Source organism: Centruroides sculpturatus, unplaced genomic scaffold, assembly GCF_000671375.1.
Source record: "Centruroides sculpturatus isolate CEXI.00-Female unplaced genomic scaffold, Cexi_2.0 scaffold1386, whole genome shotgun sequence".
Classification (NCBI taxonomy): Eukaryota; Metazoa; Arthropoda; class Arachnida; order Scorpiones; family Buthidae; genus Centruroides; species Centruroides sculpturatus.
Window position 1 is genome coordinate 24,578 of NW_019385686.1, and position 21,449 is coordinate 46,026.

The 21,449-nt window shown below is 27.9% G+C and overlaps 1 protein-coding gene across 3 annotated transcripts in view; it reads right to left on the reverse strand.

Moving 5' to 3' along the window:
* LOC111641197 (retinoic acid receptor RXR-alpha-A-like) overlaps nt 1–21,449 on the reverse strand; it is an 85,977-nt gene that overhangs the window by 11,149 nt on the left and 53,379 nt on the right. For 2 of the 3 annotated variants that reach the window (XM_023387335.1, XM_023387333.1), the window contains exons 4-7: nt 17,027–17,184; nt 13,308–13,382; nt 5,786–5,931; nt 2,332–2,458 (exon numbers count right to left, since the gene is read on the reverse strand). In XM_023387335.1, coding sequence (XP_023243103.1) covers nt 2,332–2,458; nt 5,786–5,931; nt 13,308–13,382; nt 17,027–17,184 — 506 coding nt within the window. The remainder of the gene's footprint in view (nt 1–2,331; nt 2,459–5,785; nt 5,932–13,307; nt 13,383–17,026; nt 17,185–21,449) is intronic. The other variant, XM_023387334.1, reaches the window with a different exon arrangement.

The window sequence follows — 21,449 nt, forward strand, 5'->3', positions numbered from 1 at the left end:
TTATAATGAAGTTATAATGATGGCTTGGGTAGGAAACATGGACAACAGTGAAAAATCAGCTTCATTAATTCATTATATCACCAAATATACTACAAAATCAGAAAAAAGTCATGCAAAGGAAATTTTCAGGCAATCAATTCAGTGACATTCTTACATTCAAGATTATGGAACTTTGCTTTTAGAGCAACATCCAACTATGAATGTGGTGCTTTAGAAGCAACTGATACCCTGTAAGTTCATTCATTACATGGCCTGAACAGACATATCAATATAAAGTTGTTAGATGTAAATATAATCAGACCAAGAAAACAAACCTCATGTTGAAATTCGAAGACTTGACCCTGAGTCAACTGATCTGTTTTTTTCAAAATATGACAAACTTATTATCCAAACTGACCAACTGAATTTGAGGATATGCTTTTATATGATTACTTCCTTGGTTTAAATGAGTTAAAATCAAACCTAATCAAGCATTTCATAAGATTGAGGATGTTTTCACGAAGAAACATTCATCTCCATATCTTGGTAGTCATGCAAATTTTCACAATGAAAAATCACTTGAAAAATACTATTACACACTTCTTTTTATGTTTAAGCCTTGGAGAAATTCTGAAGAACCGAAAAATGGTTATACCACTCATTTTGAAGCTTTTAATTCTCGTAAAGACACTCTTATTGCTTTGGTGTATCATGATTGCCTCTCAGACATTATCAAAGCAAGTGAACAAATGTTAAAATTAATTGAGAAAAAAGATTTTAATGTTTGATAATAAATCTATACTCATAGCATGTTTTTCACAAAGTGTATTTAACAAGTGTGCACCAATAGACATTATTAATGTTATGCATGAATTTCATGAATTAATTGCTTCTTCAGATATTGACATAAAACAATGATACAGAATTTAAATTCAGATCAAAAAAAAATTTTTGACAATGTTTGCACTTATTTAACTTCCAATCAATGTGTTTTAAAACAGTTTGTGCCTGGAGTAGGTGGTATTGGTAAAAGCTACTTAATTAAAACAATCAAAGCCAACAATCTTTACCAAAACTTTAGGCAAAAATGTAGCAATAACAGTACCAACAGGTATTGTAGCATTTAACATTGAAGGTATGACTTCAATGTTAGATGCTACAACACAGGCTTTTAGAACTTCTGGTTGAACATGGTCATAGTGCTTCATATAAAGCATTAAGCAATCAAGTTCTTAAAGTTCTAAGGTTTGAATTGAGAAATGTGATTTTATGTATAATTGATGAAGTTTCAATGTTAAATAACATGATGCTTTCATTTATACATCTTTGACTGACTGAAATATTGAGTTCATTTGATGAAAGTAATGGTTGGTTTGGGGGTAGGCATCTTTTATTATTTGGTGAACAACTATCTCCAGTCCAATGGCAATTAGTAAATGATGCACATTGTAGTATATGTAAAGCACAAAACATATTTACAAAATCTGAACTAGTAAGTGCTAACAAATTATTATTCATAATATGTATTTAGAAATGAACAAGAAAAATTAATCAAATTTGAAGGTCCAATAAAAAGAGTCCCAAACTGTAGCATTGTAACAGACAACCTGTGATTATAAATTTTTAATCAGTAATATTTCACCTTGGTCATCAATTGCAAAGTGGGCATTACACTTGTATGTTTAACGAAAATAATGAATGGACAGAATGCAATGATACTGTTGCAAAAAAGTAAATGGCCACACAATCTGTACATAGTTATTCTTAGAAAAGCTTAAATATAACAGTTTATGATTTTTTGAAATTAATAAATAATATATTATAATGAGAGTATTTGTATTTCTTTCAGAATAAAAACACTTTTGAGCCTTCATTAACCCAAAAACATCTGAGATGGTAAAAAAGTTGCACAAGGTAAAAACTTATGACAATTCAGATGACAGTCAAAATTTTTCTTAGGAGTTTTTCTTTGGTAAAGAGGAGCTTGGTGCTGGGAAGCAAAATTTAGAAAGGATTAATACAAGTGTAAATCTTGTGGGTACCACTTCAAAGTGCCAAGCTTATCTTTACCAAAGAAAAACTCCTAAGAAAAATTTTGACTGTCATCTAAATTGTCACAGGTTTTTACTTGGCACAATTTTTTACATCTCGGATGTTTTGCTAGGATATAACAAAGAAATTACAGAACACAAATGATTAACTGATGAAACTTTTATTTTTATGTAACATTTGTTCAAATATGCAGTATATAAAAAAGCTGTCATATACTTTGATAGTATTTAACAATTTACTTTATGTTTAAAGATTAATTTTAAAAAATTGAGAAAATAAGAATAAAATTACTCTACTTACCTGCCTTGAGGAGTATCATTTGGTCCTCCAAAGGTAACTCCGTGAAGTGAGGAATGTGTTTGGCCCACTCCACCAGTTGATACAACTGTCGGTCAGCTGCCTGGCATATATTAATCACAGGATCATTCTGTAGTAGTAAATATACAGTATATTGAAGTTATGCTAATTTTATAATATAAATTTAAAGAGTAAGCCCATATATATTTACAGTTCTCCCTTAATTATTTTGGAAAGAAAGCATGTAGTCCCAGTATCTGTCAGCAAGCTTTTCTTTATTATGTTAAATAAAACAAATTTTTATGTGAATGTTAGTATATAGTAGCTTGTGCGTGTCTCTTCTTTCTTTTATTTTAATGAATATTTTAAAAGAAACACAAAAATTTATAATAGCCAAATATATCTAAAACCCAAATTATTTTTGGGCTGGAATTGAGCTAATTATTAATTAATTAAATTACAAAATTTGATTTGAATGTAGGCAATTAAATTGCTTTCTTGCATTCTTCTTCTTAATGCACCATCTCCTGTCGAAGGTTGGCGATCCATATAGCTAACATTGTCCTCGATATAGCAGCTTGGAATATCTCCATAGATGTACACCCGAACCACCTTGTGATGTCTTTCAACCATTGATTCTTTGGTCTTCCAATAGACCTTTTTCCTTGTATTTTGCCCTCTAATATTAGTCTAAGTATTTGATATTTCTCTCCTCTGATTATATGACCTATGTACAGTACTGTGTTTTCCTGATTTTGATGGTCAGCAGGAGTTCTTTTTCTTGTTCATGTGGTTCAGCACTTCAACATTAGTAATCCTTTGCACCCATGATATTCGAAGTATTCGTCTATACAAATACATTTCAAAAGCTTTGATTCTTTTCTCAGTTTGGGGGTCCAGAGTCCAACTTTTGCATCCATATAGCAGGACAGAGAAGATGTAGCACCTTAACATTCAAATCCTCAGACATAAACTCAATTTGGATCTAACAAAAAACTTTTTCATATTTATAAACGATGTTCTGGCTTGTTTGATCCTTGCTCTTATTTCTTTACACTGATCACATTGTTCGTTTATTATTGTGCCGAGGTATTTGAGAGATGATACTTGATTGATAGTATTCCCGTGAATGACAAGATTTGCACTTTTTCTTGTTTTTGAGAACAAAAGAAGTTTGGTTTTGATAAAATTCATAAAGAGACCATGCAGTTCACTGTACTCGACAATACGGTCCATCAGTTGTTGTAATTCTTCTTGCATTAACCTTAATAAATTAGAAATCACTTCTGAACTTTAATTAAATAATTTATAAATTGGCCCAGATCAGGACTTGAAATTGCAATTCTTGTTTCCTATGCAGATATTTTACTAGTTTCTCTACTTGGACTCGGTCTGATCACCAATTACAAACCTATATTGTTAGATCATATAACATTACAGGTTATAGTCACTGCATAATTTCATTTAGGCTAAATTCAATAATTTAATTAATTAAAAATTAGCTTAATTCTACCCTGAAAATAATTCAGCTTTAGATATTTTTGGCAAATGTAATTTCTTTCAAATATTAAAATTTATTAATGCATATTATCAGATTTTTTTAATGAAATAATTATCTAATTTATAAAAAAATATATTTTATTGTAAAATAAAAAGACAAATCTCTAACTTTAAAAATTTCAATTAAATTAAATCTATAAATTTGATTAATTTTCAATATAATATGTTCAATTTTATTATTGTAACAATTAAAATCTTTCTGATTTCAATTCTTTACAGTTCATATCAATTTGCAATGTTAGAAAAATAAAATTATTTTATTATTATTGCATATAAACAATGTTTAACTGAAGTAATAACAAAAAACTACCACAAATTCAAACATTTTTGTTTAATCATCAATCTTCAAGCATCACAAAAATAAACATTTTGCAAAATGAAATTGCTATGAATGTGGTATACTGACGTAGAAAAATTTTCTTTAATTAAAGTAATTTAATAATGTGTTCTTTTAATATATTAAGTAATATTTTCACACTTTTTCCTTTGAGGAGAACAGATATGTTTAATTTTGTTAATGCAAAGCTTGTACTTTGTATGAATTTTATAGTAACGTTGAAACAAAATTGCAATTACTTTCATCCAACCAGACTTCTTCACACTTTCAAATTACAGAACATGTTACTTTATTTTATATTTTGTATACGTGCAACAGCTCTTTCCATAAATAAATAATAATGATGGTTTTACATACTTTGTATTTATTCTATGTTCTATTTGAAAGTAAAAAAGTTGTTCTTCAATTTGAAAGCTTGAAGAAGCCAAACCAGTTAGGTGAACATCCAGTAATCACAGTTTTGGAATTAAGGCTATTTGGAATATAGTTTTGTTTTATTATTTTGTATGTGAATTTTATTGTAAAAAAACTTTTGTTTATACAAGACATGTTTAAATTTAAAATAAGAATGATGTATTATAAAATTAGAAGATTTAAAAGATATGAAAGAAATAATTATTTTTTTCATACCAGATTCTTATCAGATAAAAGTTTAAGAGCATTGTCTATTGGCATGTACAGAATGTCTTCTTCATTCAAAATGAAAACAAATTTTAGAACATTAATTTGTTCTAATAGGAATGTACAGTACATGTTAAAATTAAATAGTGAACTATTAAAATTATATGCTTAATTAATGGTCAAACTAAAATTGAAAAATAATCATGGCTAGGATTTATTTTTTTAAATTATTAAATAGTGAAACCCATGTTTTCGGGAGCTCTAGAGTGGGCTTATTACACGGCTCCAATTTCTCAATACATAATGTTTCCCAGGTGAATAAACAGTTGCAGTCCTCACATTGTATGAGGATGGAAGATTCATTCCACAGGGTTGTAATGATTGAGAACATTTCTAGATAGTTCTGTGGAAATTCTATTATTGCAAATGTCATCTTGATGTTCTAATATACAGCTTTGCAATTTCTAGTTGTGGCTCCAATATATCACTTTTTTCATAGTGTTGAAAGTGCTTGCAAGATATTTTGTATTTATTTTTGTTCTACACAACAAAACCTTATTAACACCAATAGACTGCTCTTATACTTTTATCTGATCCAAAAGGTTGGAAGAAAAAAATTTTTTAAAGTTTAAGTTTCAAGATGTTACTTCTGAGATATAAGTACACCTGCTTTGCAAACTGTTCTTTTATGTGATGCCTAAAGATGATTAATTGGCCAAAAATATTACATTCTAATCTATTAATTTTCTAGCTGAGTTTATAAGTTCTATACTAATGGCATTGTTCTATATTTAGAATGTATTTTACAAAAATATTTGCATGTTTTCTCCCTCTAGTGCTTCAATTAAACAGTTTGTTTGTTTATGTTTATTTTTTGAAGTGTTGATTGTTATATATTGTAATTATTTTTCAAATATATTTATATTATAAACTAATTACATTTGTTTCAATCTCTTCATTTTTTGGTTCAACTCGTTTCTCTGCATCTAAAATCCTCTCTATTGGCATATCACTTTGCGTACTACTTGTACTTTCAACTTCATTTTCATATTTTTCCTTGTTGCGCTGTCTTTCTTCTTGAACAGCTAAAACCAATTTAAAAAACATTCTAACATTAATATTTACTTCATAATTAAAAGTAATTTTCAATTGAACCTAAACAGAAATTAAGTAATATTTCAAAAGAATATACAAAAGTATATAATACCATTAAGAACATATAATCAATCAAAAATGTTTCATAATCTGTTTCCATTTAAATGATTTATCTTTTTTGGAAATCTTACACATGATATATTCTATATACTGTTTATTTAACTATATCAAAACATGCATCTAAAAGCTGGATTATTTTCAGGCTGAAAATAAACTAATTAAGCTGTCTTGTGCTAAGGTCAATAATTATAAATTTTTGAAACACAACAAAAAAAAAAAGAATATTTTACTTATTTATTAAAAAGATTCTGGAAAAAAAATCAACACAGAACAAGACTCATTTTGCTAATCATGCATATATCCATTTAATTAGTTTATTCTAGCCTGAAAGTAACTTGGATTCTATTAATATTAGGTTTTTGTGTAATGCAATGGTTTTCATATGGACATATTGAGAACCTTTACATTAAACTATAGTGGTGTAAGATTATGCAAGTCCTAGGCAAATTTGGACTCATAAGAGCTATTTTATATAAGTTTACTAGGAATGGAGCTCCTCACTGTGATCCATTCTCAGCATTTCATATTGTTTTGCAACATTCTCAACATCAGTACTATTTAACCAAGGCTGTGGAGTCGGTAAAAAAGCACTCGACTCTGACTCCTGATAATTTTAGTAGACCAACTCTGACTCTGGCAAAAATTAAATACCAAGTCATTTTATGGGGGGCAGAAGCACTCATAAGGGTATTCTACTCTAAACTCTAAAAGGAGCTCTGGGCATTACCCAAATACTTTTATAGTAAGCTGTTTTTCAAGCTCCGACGGTTCATAAAAAAAAAAAAAAAAAAAAAAAAAAAAAAAAAAAAAAAAAAAAAAAGAGACAAGTGTAAATAACAAAATTAATTTATTACCGAAAGTTAGGTACAGACATGGTTACTTTTCGACATAATCACTGTGAAGATTGAAGAATTTGTTATATATGTGGATGAGCTTTTCCATCTGTTTGTCATAGAATGTTGCTGCCAATGACTTGAGATGGGCCTTAATGTTGTTTTGAAGATTATCATTAGTCTCGAACCACTGCCCTTCTAGCCACTTTTTCTGTTCAGGAAAGAGATGGAAATCGCTCGGCACTAAATCGGGACTATAAGCTGGGTGTTTAACGGTGTTGAAGAATTCCACCCAGCTTGGAACTTTTTAATGTGTGAAGACTTCCATCTCTTTCCTGAACTGAAAATGTGGCTAGCAGGGCAGTGATTTGAGACTAATGAATTAATGACAATCTTGAAAACAACATTGTTAAGGCCATCTCAATTCACTAGCAGCAACATTCTATGACAAGGGGATGGAAAAGCTCGTCCACAGATATGACAAATGCCTCTATCTTCATGGTGATTATGTCAAAAAGTAACAATGTTTGTATCTAACTTTTGGTAATAAATTCATTTTGTTATTTACACTTGTCTTTGTTTTATGGACCATTGGAGCCTGGAAAAAAACCACCCTTGTAGTTAGTATTTTTAATATTTAACTTACATTAATATTTATTTGTATAAAAAACTTAATTTTTAACAAATATTTAATAAGAGGAGAAAGGGGGCGATAAAATTCTAAATCTACATATATTCAACAGCATTTGCACTTCAATTTTATTCTTCCACAATAGTTAGTTCAATTAAAAAGTTTGCAATGTAGCTATGTCAGCCCCTTGTTCAGAAAAGAAAAATATGAACTATGATCAATTAGTCTGGCTCATTCAGAAAAATAGAGTACTTATTTAGAGCAGGGATAATAAAGAAATGATTCCAAAATATTTAAATTCAATTGGGTCAAAATAATTTTACTACTAAACACAAATACTACAAAGAACACTACATATTTAATAAATTAAATTGATCTATTTTGTATTTAAAATAAATGAATTATTACAAAATATAAAAAGATTTTTAAAAATTAATAAATATATAATAAATTTTCTTTCGTTTAAATAAAAAAAACTAACAAATTTAAAATGCGGGAGTCTGAGTCGACACATTTTTTCCGACTCCGACTCCTCTGGCCAGAAATTCCTCCCAACTCCAACTCCACAGCCCTGTATTTAACAGTAGTATGTAGTGACATTTGATGATAGGAAAGCTGTGCTGCCCTGGATGGAATCATTGGAAGCATTATGCGATATTTTGGTATGTAGTATCCACGAGCTAAACTGTGTGAGGTTGGTGCTCTGTAAAGCACATGTGCGAATGCATATAATCTGGCTGATTTACACAATTTCTTCATCATAGAAGTTGTCCCGTATTCAACAATATGGCACTTCCATTGAGAATATGCATATATGAATTCATATTCGAATATACAATATCAATTTTATCATTGTTTTTCATATGTACAGTACATAAATTTGTAATAAGATACATAATGTGGTTATAATAAAATATTAATTTTAATTAATTCAAAGTATGTTAAAATATGAAAATAATTGCATAATATGTATGTATATTTTAGAAAATACAAGGAAAGTTGTGCTTCCACAGCATCCATGGATGGCATGCTACTGCTATTTAATAATACTTTATATAAAAAATATTAGTTTTGTTTGTACAGCAGAGCATTGATTATACAAAACAATTCAGGACTGGGTTGTTCGGATAACTGATCATTTACAAAAAATATATTAACACAAAACTGTACTGTATATAATTTGTATCACACGTCTTACAAATACATGCCTTACATATAGTAGTACATTAAAGTAGGCCTACAGTTTACATTGGCAGGGAGAGGGAGAGTGCTGCAGCACCACAGCACTAGCAGAAATTTGAATTTGCTGACTGGAATGCTTTCTGTTAACCGATGTTTCAGTTGATCAGTATTCGGATAGTCTATGCTCTACCGTATGTACGTGTATATGTGCATGCACATATATGCAAGCATACGCACACACCATGGTATTCTATAAATGTTAAGGGTTGAAATTTGACCATGTTTGGCCTAATTTATTTAACTTTTTTCAGATTTCATATTTTTCTACTAATGTACCAAATATCTCCTTTCAACTGTACTATTTCATTTTTCTATGGCAAGTCTGTTTCTATTCAAACCTTTCATATCAGTAAGTAAATGAATCACAGAGACCAATACAGGTTTATTATATTAAATATAATGTGAAAAGCCCATGTCACATGATACTCGATAATGTACAAGATCTTGCATCCTAGTTAATACTGGAGCAAAACCAAGTATTGATAAGCATATAATTTATACAAATATTAGGCTTCTAAAAATATAAGCACTATACAAATGCCTAAGATACATCTGTCTAAAACTACCACTGAGTATTACAACAACATGGATAACATGTCATAATAATATATGTTATTTTATAACTATTATTTATTTATAATTTATTATACCTATATAAAAGCTACAAATTAATATATGAGGGATGATCAGAAAATAAAAATACAAAGCCTGTAAATTCCAGTAGACATTTATTAGATGAATACAAAGTGACTCACGTGAAAGGCTACTACATACATTACTTCCGAATATAGTTTCCCCATCCATTCAGGCACTTATCTCAGCACTTCATGATGCCCATTTAACAGAAATTGAGGTCCTGCACTTGAAGTAAAGCCAAGTCCTTACTTTATCCTGCAATCCTCATCTGAGTGAGACCAGCATCTTCTGAACTATTTCTTCAGAAGAGCAAAGAGATGGTAATTGATCAGAATGAAGTCCATGCTTCATGCTAAATGTTAAAACACATCCTACCCAAAACCTGCAAGGACATCATATGTGGTGACAGCTGTATGTGGATCCACATTATTGCAATTCATTACTATTCCCCCACACTAAATAAATTTACAATGAAATTTTCCTTAGTGGCACAAGTTTTGCTCACAGAAAACAAATAACAGATCACTTCTCATGTATCCAGGGCCCATATTCTGGTCACCGTCTCTGGTCTCTCGTCTCTCACAAGCTGGTCGCTGATTGGCTAATCCAAATGATTAGCCAATCAGCGACCAGCTTGTGAGAGACGAGAGACCAGAATATGACCCCAGCTCTCTAAGTGGGTTGGTACTTTACATGCCTCATCCAGTTCAACAACTGTACACACTTGTTACAGGTTTGCAAATCACAATGATTTAGTGGTTTGCAACCCTCCAAAATTATGATTATGTTGGAGAGTTGCAAATTATGTTTGCAGTAGGTAATCCATAAACAAAAACGAAAAAGTAAGAGCAAATCTTGTATTCTTGTTTTCCAATCATCCCTTGTTTTTTTAAAAAATTTAGACACATTTAAATAGCTAATTATCATAGTTTTTATTACATTTTATATTTATAGACATTAACCTACTAATTACATACAATTAACAAAACACAATACAATTTATTACTTATAAATATTAATTCAGTGCAATAAATTAAATATATTTCTTATAATGTTAATATAATCTTGTAAAAAAAAAAGTTGAAAGAATATTCTACACCTTTTTAGTGCCAAATTTTTACTGAAAGCATTTGTGAAAAATGCCAATTTTCTGAAATTAATACTTAACTTATAACTGACAGTAATTTGACAGAAATATTTATAAATATTATAATAGTTCATATATATAATTTAATAAAATAATTAATTAAAAAATTATCTCAAATATGTTTTCAAATTTTGAAAAAAAATGTCATTATTCATTTTAATTAAAACTTAAATTGAGAAAATTTGGATTCCTTAAGATGTATAAATTCTCAAAACATGTAAAAAGTACTTTTACTTTTGGAATTTTTAAGCCTCAAAATTTTGAGAATGGAGCTAAAAGCTTTAAAAAATATTTATGTAATGTTATATTAAGATTATTTCATTTTAACTAAAGAATCTTTTTACATGTTCTTAAGAATTCATATACATTCAATTCTGATTTTACATGAACTATTTTATATGATTTTTATTTAAAACTTCCGGAAAAAAATTCAATTCTCTTTTTACATAATTTGTTTCAATCTAACACATTTCAATAAATTTGCCTTTTAAAAAAAATCTTTATTTAATTTTAAGAAAAAAATATTTATACTTTCTTTTCCAGAAAGTTGTTCCTTCTTAAAAATAAATTTATAATATTTGCATTTAAGGACACGCTTCAATAAATTTTATGCTTTGGCTGGTTTTTATTAATTATTTGAATACGTGTAGCAATAATGGTAGTGTCAAGGTAACAAGAAGCTAAGTACATAAACAAAGACAGTCTGTTTTACATGAAATTGACTATGTCATTGGTTTGCATACTTAGCTCCTTACCACCTAGCTTGTCCAGTCAGTCTTTAAATCCAACATTATCTGGCAATTGTAGCAGTCAGAAACATTTAAGTTTGACGATTTGATTGTACAATTGCAGAATAGTTTTTGTATGCCACTTGGTGTTAAAAGCTAGAAGCATTTGGTGTTTAATTGAAAAAGTCAAATGAAAAATAAAATTTACACAAATAATATAAATTTATTGAATTTTGCTGATAAGTAAGTTACAATTGTCCTGTCTCTCATTTTGCTTAGACAACTGCTCTTATATTAATTAGTTTATCATATTATTTTACCAGTTTAAAAGCCACATTCTTATAACATCTGGAACCAATCTTCTATTTTTTCCATGTGAACAGAATTGTTTTTACTTGGTTTTTATTTTTCTTGCACTGATTTTTTGGGTATGTATCTACCATCTAAAATGGAATTTGGTTTACTATTATTCAAGCAAAACATAAAAATAATATTTTATTGAAGCCAAAATAGTTAAAGCATAAAATATATGGTAAATTCAAACTTTAGAAGTTCAAAATTTTGATAAATAAATAAATCAAATCACCGCTCATTTCAAGAACCCATTCCAGAAGAACTCCATCCTCCACCAGAGGATTTCAAAAACTCCAAGTGAATAAAAGAACGTTAATGTTTCTAAAAAGATTGGAATTAATGCTACATTCCTATAAGCATAGGCATTATATGCTAAAACAAGTATTAATTAAAGAATGGGACTCCAATAAGAATTTTAAAACAGTTGTGTATATATATATACACACACAAAATTCTTATTGGAGTCCCATTCTTTAATTAACACGTGTATGGTAAGTCAACATTGTAATATTATTACTATACAGGATGCAAATAAAATTAACAATACTTGAATTTGTTTATCAAGTTCCTTCACTCTTTATATAGATGTTAATATTGAAAATTACCTAATAAAAATTTTATTTTCTAAAATTTATATTTTGTTTATCCTTGAATTTTATACAAAAGTTTTTTTAATGTTTATTTTATTTTATTATAACTGTTCTGAATATTTAATTTAAAATCTGTTTCAATATATAAATTCTGTTCTACATTATTCTAAACTGTTAAACAATGATTCAAAGCTGAGGATGGTCAAATTTTGACAAAATATTTCTTTTATTTAACAAGAAACTCATTCTTTATTATAAATAAATGTGAAGCAATATTAAATTAAACTTGTCTCATGTTTTTTTGTATTTATAACTTTTATTTATATTAGAGTACTATTATTTATTCACATACAATATATATTATCATTAAACTAAGTTAACTTCATTTAATTCTTTTTAAATTATACAGTTCTTGAATTCCTGTAAAATTATTTGTCATTATTTCTATACTTATATCTTGAATACTTTTATACTTTCTTAGAAAAATTTTACTGTTGCATATCATGTCAATTTGATTTCAAATTGTAAAGTTAACTGTAAACATTTCTTTGTCTAATAATTGTCATTAATTCATTTTTATAATTTAGAACTTAACCCTTTTAAAAAATCTCAATAAAATTGAAATCTGAAATCTAAATTTAAGAAATTATTTTAAATTTTATGCAGAAACATCCTGTAAAGCAAATAATAGTTAATATACATGATGGCACAAAAGTCAATTAGACAAGATATATTTTAAAGACTATTTTAAGGATGATTAAAACTATCTTACATCAGCCGATTATCATCATTCATAATTCAGGTCTTCATCAAAAACCACTGAATTGCTAACAATAACATACAATGATACAACTGTTTCAAACCAGTTATAATCATCCTTAAAATAATTCAAAAAATATTTCTGTTAATTAACAGAGTTTGGGCCACATTTATATAATACTAACAACTTTAGTCCTCCCTGTAAATAAATTTTTCCATAAAAATCTTCAATAAATGCTCCTCAAAACTAGTGACATTCATATTATTGGCTTGAATTTGCATTGAATTTGCTTTGCGATTCCATTGATTTATATTAGGTAACTCACTTTTTGACTTGGAACAAAACTTGAACACGAAATGGTCTGATCTTTGACTCGTACTTCCAATTCTATCTTCAAAACCTACAGGAGGGCACATAATCACTAGAATCATTTAACTCAATTTTTATCTTCGTCAGTAAAAGATCACTTGCACTTATATCACCGTCACTTGCCACAAACATTGATACTTTTTGTTTCTTCTTTTTATTTCAAAATGTAAAATGTTTGACAGAGGACGATGCATAAGGTCAAATATATTTTTCAATTTAATAAAAACTAATTAATATATCTATATATATAACTAGCAAATTCTTATAAATTGGAAATAAGACAAGATTATACAAATAAGATTATTTAAAACTATATAAATGGCATTTTTCACAATAAAAATTAAAATATTTTGTTCACATAATTATATGGCACTAATCAGGTTAATTAAATACATATAATGAAAAAGAAATACTTCTATACATCTTTTATTAAATAAAATAAAGAATATTTGGTTGAAATTATTGCTTAGACCATTTTTAAAATGTATATATATATATATATATATATATACATTTTAAAAATGGTCTAAGCAATAATTTCAACCAAATATTCTTTATTTTATTTAATAAAAGATGTATAGAAGTATTTCTTTTTCATTATATGTATTTAATTAACCTGATTAGTGCCATATAATTATGTGAACAAAATATTTTAATTTTTATTGTGAAAAATGCCATTTATATAGTTTTAAATAATCTTATTTGTATAATCTTGTCTTATTTCCAATTTATAAGAATTTGCTAGTCATATATATANATTATAATATTAAATGTAAATGAAGAAAAATTCAGTTTTTATTGAATAATTACATTTTAACAGATGATTATTATTATAAATACTGTTAATCCTTGATATGATAGACATATACAGAAAAACAACAGTCCAATAATGCCAATGATCTGAGTATCTGAGGACGTCACAGTCAGTTATAGAACGAACTTATAAGATTATATAAGAGAAACAATCTATATTATGAAAAATAGAAGGGAAACAAATTAAATACTTCCATTAAAAAATGTAAACAATACAGAGTCCCCCATCAATTTTCCAATATCTTATGGACCAGCACCTCTTTTAATCTAGACAGAATTATGAGAGCACTTCAAATTCTCATGACTGCCAGACTAGTTCACTGAATGGTCACAAATGGCATTGCACATAGACTACATTCATTTGGATCGTCTACGTTGCAGCTGTTGATATCAATTTTTAATTTATTTTATTTATTATACATTGAAGCCATTGGCTTTGGCTTCTCAAAAACTATCAATGATATCAAAGGAAAACACCAATCCATATTTAATATATATGCTTAATCTCAACTTTATAGCAGTCCATAACACCTTAGAGACATGAGAAGTATATAATTCATAGTCTAGGATGAATTGTTGAGTTATTGTTATATGACAGACATGGGCAAATGCGGCTCTTTTTGAGTTACATGAGGCTCTTGCTAAAAAGTGTTAATTTCTGCTTTTAATTATTATTTTTACAATTTTATTTCCACAATTTTGTGAAAATATGTTTATTAAAAAAATTCAATATCTGCTTTGCAAACTGTTCTTTTATGTGATGCCTAAAGATGATTAATTGGCCAAAAATATTACATTCTAATCTATTAATTTTCTAGCTGAGTTTATAAGTTCTATACTAATGGCATTGTTCTATATTTAGAATGTATTTTACAAAAATATTTGCATGTTTTCTCCCTCTAGTGCTTCAATTAAACAGTTTGTTTGTTTATGTTTATTTTTTGAAGTGTTGATTGTTATATATTGTAATTATTTTTCAAATATATTTATATTATAAACTAATTACATTTGTTTCAATCTCTTCATTTTTTGGTTCAACTCGTTTCTCTGCATCTAAAATCCTCTCTATTGGCATATCACTTTGCGTACTACTTGTACTTTCAACTTCATTTTCATATTTTTCCTTGTTGCGCTGTCTTTCTTCTTGAACAGCTAAAACCAATTTAAAAAACATTCTAACATTAATATTTACTTCATAATTAAAAGTAATTTTCAATTGAACCTAAACAGAAATTAAGTAATATTTCAAAAGAATATACAAAAGTATATAATACCATTAAGAACATATAATCAATCAAAAATGTTTCATAATCTGTTTCCATTTAAATGATTTATCTTTTTTGGAAATCTTACACATGATATATTCTATATACTGTTTATTTAACTATATCAAAACATGCATCTAAAAGCTGGATTATTTTCAGGCTGAAAATAAACTAATTAAGCTGTCTTGTGCTAAGGTCAATAATTATAAATTTTTGAAACACAACAAAAAAAAAAAGAATATTTTACTTATTTATTAAAAAGATTCTGGAAAAAAAATCAACACAGAACAAGACTCATTTTGCTAATCATGCATATATCCATTTAATTAGTTTATTCTAGCCTGAAAGTAACTTGGATTCTATTAATATTAGGTTTTTGTGTAATGCAATGGTTTTCATATGGACATATTGAGAACCTTTACATTAAACTATAGTGGTGTAAGATTATGCAAGTCCTAGGCAAATTTGGACTCATAAGAGCTATTTTATATAAGTTTACTAGGAATGGAGCTCCTCACTGTGATCCATTCTCAGCATTTCATATTGTTTTGCAACATTCTCAACATCAGTACTATTTAACCAAGGCTGTGGAGTCGGTAAAAAAGCACTCGACTCTGACTCCTGATAATTTTAGTAGACCAACTCTGACTCTGGCAAAAATTAAATACCAAGTCATTTTATGGGGGGCAGAAGCACTCATAAGGGTATTCTACTCTAAACTCTAAAAGGAGNACATGACCGTAATTAGTTTGATAAAACTGTTAATCTGGCAAACCTCTGAACTAGACATACCAGAAAATCAGTATTAGTTGTATCTGCACACATACTACCTAGCAGATATTTTAGGCATTAACAGCTGAAGTTTAATCTTTCCATTCTGACATATATCTTTGAACAAGAAAATTTGCTCCGTTGTTCCTGAAATCTGTTATTTCAGTCCATAAAATCAAGGGTCAACAGTATACAAAAAAATATCTCACTATATATAATTATTTAATTAAATTATCATATATTTTATTTCTTATGTTAAGCTGAAAAAATGTTTTTAAATATAAAAGTTAATTTATAATGATATTAACTTAATGTCTAAACAAACTGTATTGTTGAGTAAATATGATACTTTAATCCAGTAAAGTTTGTAAATTAAATTATGTAAAATGAAACAAGCTCTTAATGAAAAATAAATAAATAAAACAGTTCCTCTACATCTTTCTCAAAAACCTTTAAAAATAATGCTGATGCTGTTGCAGTGCTTTTGTTTAATATGGTTTAATAACTGTTTACTGGATTCAAATGTAAATACAAGTTTCTTAATATTTTTGGACCTCTTAATTCTATTTTAATTAATGAATAAAAGAGGTCTGACAATACATAGAAGCTTACGTTTATTTTAATATTTGGCTCCAATAACACAATGTTTTTCCTGTGTTTAGTTTAACTTTTGAAGTGTTAATGAGTAATTTGACTTTAATTCCATTATTAAAGAATTAAAAAACTTCTGAAAAATTTTATTCATAATCAATAAAAATAAAAACAATATATAACACTCAAAATTATGATTTTTATTAATTTTTTTTAATAATCTTTCTAGTTTTACCTTCTCGTTTCATTCCCATAGCCAAGCATTTTTGATAGCGACAATACTGACAACGATTTCTTTGTCTCTTATCTATAACACAATTACGATCTTCTCTACAAGCATAAGACAAATCTTTACGAACAGTTCTTTTGAAGAATCCTTTGCATCCTTCACAACTAATTTTTTAAAAAAATTTCTAAATTAAACAATTCATTTAAAATCTGACTTATTAAAATTATTAAATTTTAAAATTTATATTATTCAAGAAATTTAAACAGTAAATATTTATTTATTTATTCATGCATTATATAAAATTATAAATATCATTATTAAATGTTATTTAAATAGTTATATATTTTATAAATTATTAATTAAGATAAATAAAAACAAATTTTTCAAAAATCTGTGGTTCATTAAAATTATACACAGGTAGTCTCCATTAACTTTTGGACATAATATGGTACTAAACCTTGCATGAAAGTCAAATGATCTGAAATCAAGCAATATAACTGCATGTTATAAAAATAAATAGTGCTTTACTCAGAACCAGCATTACCTATTAATACAGTCTGCAGCTGAAGAGGGGTCTGGACCCAAAATGGATACTATTGAATAACTATCTGAAGAAATTTGAATTGTCAATCTACTTAAATATGTTCCTGTATAATATGTCCTTAAATTATCAAACTATATGATTTAAAAATACAAGAACTTCAACTAAATTATAAAAGGAGTTTCATTCCATAGAGATATACAAACAAAATCTTTCTTTAATGTAGGAAAGTCTTTACTTTTTTTACAGTGAATATGTGTATTGTGTTAAACAGAAAACAGTAAAAATTAATATTCACAAATGATTTTGCTATTACCAAAATTAGCAGAAAATGTTAGACTCTAAATTTTTATTTGTCAGCTGAAAATGTTTGATAATTTGAATTTGGTATAAAAAAGCAATTTAGAAGTATTAAAATGTTATTTACAGTACAAAGGAACAAGTTGTCCAAAAGTCAAAGACTGCCTTTATTACATTAGAGTTGAGTGTTAATAAAAGTTATTAATACTGTTGACCCTCAATGTAATATGTAATAAAGAGAAGTGGCAGTCTAATAATGCTAATTATTTGTTATATCTGAAATCGTGTCAAATTACAAAATGAACTTTATATCAGACAAAAGTCAAAAATAACTAAAATAACTTATACTAGGACAAATACAAGGGAAATAAATACCACACTTCCAAACAGAAATAAACAATAGCTGCCAATGCACTGTCTAGCTCAGTAGTAAGCATCATGCTTTGTATTGATGATGCTTACTACTCATACTGTTACAGTGGTGTTTTCATCTTTATATTATATAGCTTTAGGCATAGTTTTAAGTTTACCTTTACCTCGTATAATTTTTAATATGCCATTACCTTTAGTTAATACCAACTGATGAGGGACTATTTTCTATTGGAAAAATAGTCCAAAATTTAATTTAGGTTTTTCATTTCCATACTTATGTAGTCATTTTTTTGTGTTTATTAAATGTTTTCACTTTGATCCCTGAGCATTTGTGCCCATCATTGGTCTGATAAGCCCTCACTATTATCTGCTTCACAGTTGTGGATAATTTAATTAATATAATAATACCAAAGGCTAGAAACAACTTTTGTTATAATTTCATTACTTATTTTATCTTAACTGTAGATTGCACAAAAACTTGAAAGACCTGCAAACACTTCTGGTAGGTCCTCAAAACAGATTCTTGTAACTGTAGATTGGGGCAACCAGAAAGTCTCTAGTTGGCCACAATTGCTCCTTACATCCTTCTAATATAGCAAAATTGAAAAAAACAAGAGGGAATAGGCTATGTCATGGATGCATATGTATCTGTTCTTGTCTCCTTTTTTTTAATGGAAATATGAATCATCACTGGTTAAATGCAACTTTTGGTAAACAATGGGAGTCTTTTAAGGGTTTATGAGCTAGTAGTGACTCCCAGTTATAACATAAACCTCAAATATTACCTGACAAAAACATTTTCAGATAATATACTTTTTGATTAATTTAATCAGACAATATAGAATTATAATTAACATGTTCAATGTCTTCTATGTTAATAAAGCATCACGTTTAATAATAGTTTGAGCAGAATTAGCAGCTATTACTGCTGCTAAGCTCCATTATTATTACTACTACTAGGCAGGACCTTCCATTCATTCAAATTATTGTTAATTAATAACTTATGCAACAAAATTGCAATTCCCTTATTTAAACTTTCATATTCCTTCCTCTACTAAAAATCTATCTTTTCATCAGTCTTCCATACTTTATTTTTTTTTTAATATGCATCTAAATTTTCAAAAATCAAAACTCTTTTATATATATAATATTATACATTCAAACAACTCAAATGATTCAATAACTTTCTTAATATATCCAGCAAATAAATAATTGGTAAAATAATATTGTATTATTTATTACATATTCTTTTATTGTAAAAATCTTTAGAACTTGGCATCATATTTTAAAGTTGTAATGAACAATAAAAGTACAGCTAAATTAAAGCAACCACAAACTTTAATAAGTGACACACATTATTCTTTATTGACAAACTTGATATTTACAGGAAAAAATAAAAGACTAAAACTTTTCCTGTTTATAAATTTTAATAATTTTTTAACATTTTATTTATAAATTACTTAAGTACAATGCTGCATATTGTCATAATTATAGATGTTACTTCCTAAACAATGACTAATGAACGTAAACATCCGTTGAAAGTGGAAATTTGGACCTAGTAACTAGTGAGGAGAGAGCAATGTATTAACAAACTCTGCTGCCAAATTGGCAATTATTAGATTTCCATTTAGTATAACTATTTAGAAACATAGTTTCAATTTTATATACATAGTTTTAAAGAACTTTTTTAAAAAGATTTAAATTAGTAATAATGTTTCCAAAGAAATACATGTAAAAAGTATCTACTTACAGCTAAATATATAAATTAGCAATTACAGAATTAAAAAAAAAATTAAAAAGGTTAGGTTTGATGATAATCAATTAAAGATATAATTTTGTTTAATTTTTATAATAAAAGTAGTTAAAATAACAATTTAACAAATGTTTAATCTAAACAAATACTATTGTACAAAATCAGAAGTCCATTTAAATGTAGACAAAATTACTTATTCACAATGAAGATAAACTTTCTTAACATTGTTACTTTAGCAACTTTATTATAATTTATATTGTGTAACATTTTAGTAGTTGAGCAGTTGTTTAATTTGAAAGAGTTTTAATGATTCAAAACATGGAGTGATTGTTCCCATAGAACCATTTAACATTATCACAAATCTAAGCTTTCAGTTTATGAAAAAGCTATAGTTTTGTGCAAATGGATTTACATAAATATTGCAGTTTGATGCCAAGAAATCATCCAGAAAACTTATATCCATAGAAATTCCTAAGATTTCAATGGTAGTTGTTGGCTGGCAATTTTTAAAATGCAGATTTATATATTCCTATTGTCAGCTGTCTTTCTTTTGCTAATTTTGAAAATGGCATTAGATAGATGAAAATCAAAACCAGACATGGAAAGCTAAAGGGCCAGAGACCCCAATTAACTATATATGAACATACCAGAAGTCACATGATTTCAACTCACAATTTTCTTGATAATAGAGTTAAATAAATTAATCTTTAATATATATATATATATTTAGCTACAAAAAGTAAATAAATAAACAAAATTGGTTCAGATTAAACATAATTTGAATTAGTGAGAGTACTGTATTTAATTTGCAGAATGAACTTTTTAAGTGAAAATGCATTTAGTTCTACATTCCTGCTAATTCAATATATTAAATCGAAACTGAATAGCTATAATTGCAATTAGGGGCCGTCCATAAATTACGTAAGGGCAATTTCAGCCATTCTAGATCCCCACCCACCCCTGTGTAAGAAACCGTAATATTTTCTTTGATCCCCTTCCCTATCTTACATAATATTTTGGCATAAAATCCACCACAGAAAGATTAACCCTTTCACGTCAAGATGGTGGACGTGGCCTGATTGACATAGTAAATCTTCAATACAAACAAATACAGACACTGCGAGAGTTTTTCTACAGGAACAAGAAACATCACAATTACATAAAGCAGTAACTCTAGCAGACTCAAATAGCACACCATTAAACTTACAACACACAGACATGACACAACACATAAAAAGCATAGACACCATCAAGCAATCGTGGGCTCAAAAGGCACTCCATGGCAGGCATCCTTACGACCTGGCCCAGGATTTTGTTGACAAAACTGCGTCAAACAGCTGGTTAGATCGGGGATGCCTCTTTGGGGAAACGGAAGGATTCATGATTGCCATACAGGATCAGGTCATAAATACTAAAAACTACAGAAAACACATACTCAAAGATACAACACTCACAAATGACAC